This window comes from Toxorhynchites rutilus, chromosome 1 (assembly GCF_029784135.1).
Source record: "Toxorhynchites rutilus septentrionalis strain SRP chromosome 1, ASM2978413v1, whole genome shotgun sequence".
NCBI lineage: Eukaryota > Metazoa > Arthropoda > Insecta > Diptera > Culicidae > Toxorhynchites > Toxorhynchites rutilus.
Window position 1 is genome coordinate 15,476,926 of NC_073744.1, and position 7,231 is coordinate 15,484,156.

Here is a 7,231-nt window from a genome sequence, read left to right on the forward strand (position 1 = left end):
CGATCCCTCGTTGTTCAGCTCGTCCAGCAACGATGTTGTCCAGTCGGTGTCCACACAAAGAATGAGGATGACACCATGCGATTTTCGGGCAGCGCACCTCACTTTTATAGCGAGCGCGAATAGCGTAGTTGCTAGTTTTCTCTGCTGTGCTGCGTAATTTCTTCGACGAAGGTTTTCCGCTTCCGTTGGGACGGAACAAGTATCAAATGAAATTAGTTAACTTCTAGAATATGTGCATCATGAAAACATTCCGAAAAAAATGAAGCAAGAAATGAAAATTAAAAATAGTTGAATGGTTTAACTGTACAGAAATTTACTAATGAAACAGATAATGTACTAAAAACTAGAAAATAAAATAAGTAAAAAAAACTTTTCAAGCTAAACGGTTTCACTGTGATTAAACATAATGATAATACATACACTGCGTTTCATAATTCCATTGAGTTTCCAAAGATGCGTAAGAATTCGTGTTGCGGCCAAACACGGTTGTATTTGGTTTGATCGTCATTTACTTTTCCTACGTTGTGTTGGAGTTAGGATTATACGGCCGGAGCTTCTCCTCCTGGGAGGATTTAGACTTCTCGTTCCCCATCCCCAGGGAAAACAAAGTTACTCTCGTAGCGTTTAAAACATAACTAACTTGATTCTATCGAATGATGATACAAAAAGCCTCTCTGCTGAGGCGTTATGGTTTACACTAGTGCGAAGTTATTTGAAACTGAGATATAGGTGTCTATTCTGTATTTCAATCGATTCGAAATATTTCGAACGACTTGGTAAATTCCATTCCCTGTTTCGTTCGAGGTGTTTTCAAATTCGAATACCTTTCGTTCGGACTGTTTTGTTTTCGAACATCTTTCATTCGAATCAAACCAAACGTCAAACCCACTTTGTTTATGAAGGAGTGAATAATTTCCGCAGCGGATGAGCGGTGAACTGCAAAAATGTAAGCTAATTTTTAATCATTTTTTTCTTTAAATTAATTTTAACGTTCAACAGGGAAAAAAACAAAAACAAAACAACCACTAAAAATCAGTTCGAGCGGATTGTGCTGCTTCTGGAGCAAGAGCCGGACATAGCAAAGGGTTTCTCCCGAGGAAATTCCGGACCCTACTGGGATGATCTGGCGGCAGAAGTCAATAGTTTGGGACCGCCTATTCGCGATGGAAGTGGATGGAAAAAGGTATATACTAAAACGAATCCGAAACATATGTTTATAGTCTTATTTTTGCCCTGGTTTTCTGTGTAGGTTTGGGCGGACTATAAGTCCGGATTAAAGCGAAAACTCGCTCACAACAAACGGGAGCAGAGGGCGACAGGTGGAGGACCCAATAAAATTATCAATTTGTCCGAGCTGGAGGAGCAGGCAGTTCTACTAACTGGGTTACTTGCGACCGTGGAAGGAATCCCGGGTACCTCATCTCATGGAACACAGTTGGGTTCGCCTTCGGGTGAACCTCAAGCTGCAGACCAGGAAAATTTTATATATTATGGTACTTCCGACGAGTGTGACGGTATCAATAATACCATTCACTTCCAGCCCTCTCAGCCGAAAAAATCCAGACCTTCTACCACGAGGCTATTAGAGCTGCAAGTCGAGCAACAAAACAAATTTCACACCAATGTGAAATCCCTGTTAAAAAACACAAACAAGAATTTGAGTGATCTGGTTCATTATCAGCGCCAATCAGCTCGAGCGATTCTTTCCGTGGATGCCACACTCAAAGAACATCTGAGTGAACAAAAACGACATAACCACGAGATGGAGAAGATCGCGCTGGAGAAATCAATAGCGACAAATCCTTGAAACGCAGATTGCGTATATTTCAGAACATTAGAATAATGTTTCAAAATATCAGTGATCTGATTTTTTATCTTTATATTGTAACTCAAGTATAAAAAAATGAAAAAAAGTTCTAATCGTATTTTTATATCTTTCCATGGAAGAAAAATCTTACTTAATTTTTTCTTTGAAGTTTGTTTGGAATAGCATCAAAATTATATAAACTTTTTTAAAATTCACGAATTTCGCCTATAGTTTATGGAACTTCCTTAACCCCTTCACGTACAACATTGAACTTCACTCGTTGTTTCTCGATGTGAAATAATTACATAGCTTCAGGCATATGATGAGGATACCGACAACTGAAGATTATAAAATTTCCGTTATTTAAAAAAAAATTGAATGAGCTAAAAATATAAAATATAATTTGAATATTATAATTAAAATAAAAACGAACGAGTTAGTACGTAGTAATAACTCCTTCGTTTTTATTTTAAACACAACATGTATTTGCTCATCATAGGGCACCCATGTTAGATACCCACACTCAGCAGAGTAGCGGAACGACTCGAAGTGCTCGTTTTGGGCCGTGCTGTTGGAAATTAAATCGTACAGCAAGGGGTTAAAACAACGCAAAAAGTATTAATAATGGTTATTTGAATACTTGGCCTGCTTACGAGAAATCGATAATGACATGTTCTCAAAGTGTTGGCAGGAATAAGAGTAAATAATTCTGCCGAAACCATAGTTAAGTAAGGAAGACACTTCCTTTTCCGGTGGTTGTTATTTATTTGAGCATTTGCAAACAAGTTAGATGAAATTTAACAGTCATAAATATTAATTTAAACAAAAGTTTATTATGTAAACAGCTGCATAACATATTATAACTACTGAGAACGACCAAATTCTAAGCATATATTGTGAAGTGCACAGCATACATTTATAATTTGAGCGCATTTAGTAGGATTGTAGTGAAGTTGTCTCGCGCCAAGGATGCATCTAAACCGATTTTTTAGTAAACCGATTGTCCGCTCGACGATAGCACGACCCAAGGCATGCCTGCGATTAAAATCGCTCTCCAAACTCCCTTCCTCCGCTGCTCTGAATGGCGTTACTAACCAAGGTTCCGATGGATAACCAGCATCACCTGAAAATATTTTATCACACAGTACATACAAGTATACTAAAATATTGTAGTTGAACATTACCTAGAATCTTAGTATTAACTTCACCATTTTGGTGAAGCTGCTCAAAGTGAGTTCTTGCAGGGCTTACACGCCATATAGTAGAGTCATGATTAGATCCCTGGAAGGTAGGATCAACGAAACGAATCCTTTGCTGATCGTCACAAACCTATGTTGATAAAAAAGAGTATTTGTTCATTGATTTGTTAATTCAAATACTAATAATACTTACAATCAGAACGTTGAGACTATAAAATCCCTTCCGATTAAAAAACAAATTTCGATTCAGCTTAGGTGGAATAATTTTTACGTGGGTTCCATCCAAACACATAATAACACCCGGAATTGATGTTTTCTGATAGAAGTGTAGTTTAGCACGCCGCTGTTCGTCTTCCGTCATATTTAGGGAAATCCATTTCTTACACAGTGTCCGCTCCAGAATGTTAAGCATTTCAGTCAGCACCTTGGAAAATGTGGGCTGTGCTATGGCAATGTGATAATCTTGCCCTGCTCCATGTTGATAATTTCCTTCAGCAAAGAATCGCAAACATGCTGCGAGTTTCACCTCCGTGGATAGACCACCTTTCCTTGTGGTAAGGCAGTTCTCAATTTCCTCTAAAACGTACCGAAAAGCTTCCTTACTTAGACGAAAACTTTTGATGAATCTGAATAAGGGCAAAATTAATCAATAAGAGAAACAAACATGGGATTTTTGAGACGGATACTTACGCTTCATCAGAAAGTTTCATGAAGTCGGTTGATTTTCGGTGGTTTCGCCGATGGTAGCAAGGCATTCCAATTTCTTCTTGCTCCGCCAAAATCGGTAACAAAACGGAATCCATTGAACGAGAAAATTTTCTCACAAATTTCTCTTAGGATCAAAAATTAACTGAAATTCAACTCGCACTCGCCGCTATTTAATACGGTGTTTCTTTTTGTTTATCGGTTTTTGACAGATCGATGCATATTCGAAATTTTCTAACACTTTCGTTCGAAACGAGCAAAACGATTGGAATAGGGAATGGTAAATTCGAAAACGATCGAAATATCACTTTCGAACGAAATAGAAATCCGTCGGAATACAGAATAGGCACCATAATTTGATGCTGACTTTAATGTGGATAAGCATGACCGTGTGAATTGAATCGCTAGTTTCGCACAGCGGGTTAAACTAAAGAAAAAAGGGTAATAACAAGTCGGTTGAATCGAAGTATATAGTGTATGATATAATAACTATCTTCATTTATAAGACTGGCCATTTGAACATTATGGTTGTGTCCAGACGCGAAACACTCGAAAATGTAAAATTCCAGTGTTTCATAACTATAGAACAAGATGGAAAAACTCTCACTCCTTTACAAAATTAGAGCCAATTTTACATGAATTACTATAAGTTTCCAATTCGTGAGTCAATCTTTAGCTCTCAACCAGTTCAAAGAACCAATTCGGGGTGGCTTTGACCAAGCAACGCCATATTTTTCTTTCAATTCAATTATTTGTAAGGCTCAATCGCATAAGCTTTGCTGAGCCGCTAATTCAAGATTTGTTTATACAAAATTTCAACTTAATTCTATGTTTAGTAGGATTCGACCGATTACTCGCGGTTTACTGGTCAGCTTAGGGATATGGATATAAAGTATCGTTGTCTCAACCGAGGGTTGCCGCACGCACTGTAGCATCGTGCATAATGACCAGAGATAGCGTCCGGTGTTCGGCTGACTGTTGACTGTTGATAAGACCAGGTGATGATCTTGCTGCTTTGTGTCATTGTGAACAAACAATGCTTAAATTTATATTCTAGTGTGTAGGTATTGGTGACTACCATACACTGTATGTTCTTCATATGTGTGTGTACAAGCGCTGAGCGTAAACGAATGTTTTCAACTGTCAAGTTTCTATAAGACCAGTTATATTTTCCGTTGTTTTAGTTGTTTCGATCAATTAAATCTGGAAAATGCCGAAGGGAAAAGTCCTCACGGAGAGAGAAGAGAGACAAATCGATGCATTTCACCAAGAAAATGTTGATATCATAAAAATTTCTCGTCGGATTGGACGATTCCATCAAGTAGTGCTCAATTATTTGGCGAATCCTCCAGGATACGGTAAGAAGGAGAGATCTACACGTAAATCGGAGCTCTCTGACCGGGATAAGCAGGAAGTAGCTAGAATAGGTTCCAATACCTTAAAATCGCATGTGCAAATAAAGCAATGTTTCAACTACTCAACTGCTTGGGTGAAAATTCATCAAATTTTGGTAAAAAATCCTCACGTAAAGAGGGCTTAAAAGGTTGAAACTCCTCATCTTATACCATCTAACATCGGAAGACGTCTGAGTTTTGCCAAAGCTTACATGAACCGACAGTGGGACATGGTATGTTGTGACAAAAAATGTTTCCAAAAGAATACATTTTGCTATATACCATAACGAAAAGTTCTTCAATGTATGGGTTATCTTCACTGACGAAACAAGTTCAATTTGGATGGTCCTGATGATTTCAACGGGTACTGGTGTGATTTACGGAAGAAGGAACAGTATTTTTCAACCAGGAATTTTGATGGAGGCTCGTGCATAGTTTTGGCGGAATTCTGTGCAACCGGAAAGCTCAAGATAGCTTTCACATCATTCAAGGATACTTTACACACATGTTCTGGAACCCTCTCTCCTACCATTTTAGCGTAGATATCGTCACATAAAAATCACATTCCAGCAAAACAATGCCACTATTCATACCAGCAAGTAAACTAAGCAATGGATTAAGGACCAAAAACTATTTTTTTTTTTTGACTGGTCGTCTTGCTCTTGTACGCAGAATCTACACTGAGGGGAAACGGTACACCACGATTGAAGAACTCAAGGTCACAATTTCGGAAAAATGGGAAAATATTGAGAAATCCGTTCAGCAGAATTTGGTAAATAGTTTTCCAACACGAATTTTCAAGATTATTAGTTGAAATGGGAAGGTTACCAATTATTGACATGCAAATCAGCCTATCGTTTTGAATTTTTTATTGATAATACTTATGAATTTTGAAGTGGTCGTATAGAGACTGGACAGCTGAAATTATCATATTTAAGCACAATAAATAAACAAGCAACTCTTTTGAACGGAATTGACGTTAAACATCTACAATGTGTGAATGTGTGAATGTATCTTGTTGAAATTCTAACTGTTTGTGTTGCAGCGGAATAGAATCAGGGTGATCTTATAGAAGTTGGACAGAGTGTATATCTTCCGCAGCGCACAACCACCATATCTTCAGTTTTTCTCTTAGGACATTCTCGTTGTGTAGTCGCAGAGTCGCTTTGAAACTCCTGTTGCATCCGAAATTTTTACTATAGCTCACATATCCCATTTTTCTTTTCAAGATCTCAGATAGTTTGTTTTCTTCTTGGATGAAAATAATAATAGGTTGACTAAAACGGATGCTGTGTCTGCATTTTTAACAGGCAGTGATCATGATTCGGATGAAGATGAGAATTATCCCACCAGTCTCTCGTCATCTTTGCCATGATATTCCTGCCCATCACTGATGGACCATTCATATCAAGGCAATAGTATCACTGAAGATCCAATTGAATTGACCAATAGTGAAGGTCAGCCAATTAGTCTTGTCCACAAAACTAAAAGGGTCAAGATTTTTTCTCCCCTTTATGTGTGATATAATTTGTATACCATTTCCCATAGACAACATATCTTCCAATCAGTCTATATAAATGTTGCGCTCAATTTTTGACAATTTTTGAGCTATTGAAACAAGTTTTTGGATCAATAAGTAACACACATATAACGCGTAGATATTCTATCTTTCGAATGAAGCGGTTATCATACCATTTCTTCCAATCGGCGAAGCGGTTTTATTGCTCAAAATCCTGTTTCTCCAATGTAACACTCTTGTTCTCGAAGTTTTGAACTTATACCCCAGTATAGAAATGAAAGATGTAGTCCGACGTCAAAATTGTTTTTACATAAAATGTCTTGCCAAAAAATGTCATGTTGAAATTTTCTACATATTTCAATACTTCCCCTTGGTTCACCGTGACTGGTTCGCGTTTACATAAGGGTGATCACAACAAACGTGAGCTGGCTCCTCTCTCTCTCAGGTGCTTACTAACAAAACCATAACTGAGAATGCGGTCGTCTACCACAGTCGGCCCTAAACGAACTATAATTTTCTTGCAGAAGGATTTTGGATAGAATTTTTGTTTTGTGTTTTGCCTACTTTGATCTATTTTAGTGATAAGTTTCCGTTCAGAAGGCGTCTT

General features: G+C 37.8%; 2 protein-coding genes across 2 annotated transcripts; one reads left to right on the forward strand and one right to left on the reverse strand.

Annotated features, from left to right (window-relative positions):
* Positions 1 to 807: 807 nt before the first annotated feature.
* LOC129776828 (uncharacterized) lies at positions 808 to 2,791 on the forward strand. Its single transcript, XM_055782711.1, has 3 exons — positions 808 to 946; positions 1,000 to 1,183; positions 1,250 to 2,791. Coding segments are annotated over exons 1-3 (744 nt in total). The 5' UTR covers positions 808 to 944; the 3' UTR covers positions 1,808 to 2,791.
* Positions 2,317 to 4,060, reverse strand: LOC129779684 (putative nuclease HARBI1). Its single transcript, XM_055787318.1, has 4 exons — positions 3,697 to 4,060; positions 3,200 to 3,632; positions 2,992 to 3,136; positions 2,317 to 2,375 (listed from the first exon to the last, which is right to left on the reverse strand). The coding sequence occupies exons 1-4, from the start codon at positions 3,807 to 3,809 to the stop codon at positions 2,317 to 2,319; spliced, it is 750 nt and encodes a 249-aa protein (XP_055643293.1). The 5' UTR covers positions 3,810 to 4,060.
* Positions 4,061 to 7,231: the final 3,171 nt, after the last annotated feature.

What these genes read in the sequence shown, in the direction of transcription:
- LOC129776828 (XM_055782711.1), top strand. An exon ending in ATGGAAGTGGATGGAAAAAG is followed by an intron (nt 1,184 to 1,249) that starts GTATATACTAAA and finishes TTTTCTGTGTAG; the next exon opens with GTTTGGGCGGACTATAAGTC.
- LOC129779684 (XM_055787318.1), bottom strand. Translation starts at nt 3,809, where the DNA reads ATGGATTCCGTTTTGTTACCGATTTTGGCGGAGCAAGAAGAAATTGGA. An exon ending in ATAGTCTCAACGTTCTGATT is followed by an intron (nt 3,137 to 3,199) that starts GTAAGTATTATT and finishes TTATCAACATAG; the next exon opens with GTTTGTGACGATCAGCAAAG. An exon ending in AGTTAATACTAAGATTCTAG is followed by an intron (nt 2,376 to 2,991) that starts GTAATGTTCAAC and finishes AATTTCCAACAG; the next exon opens with CACGGCCCAAAACGAGCACT.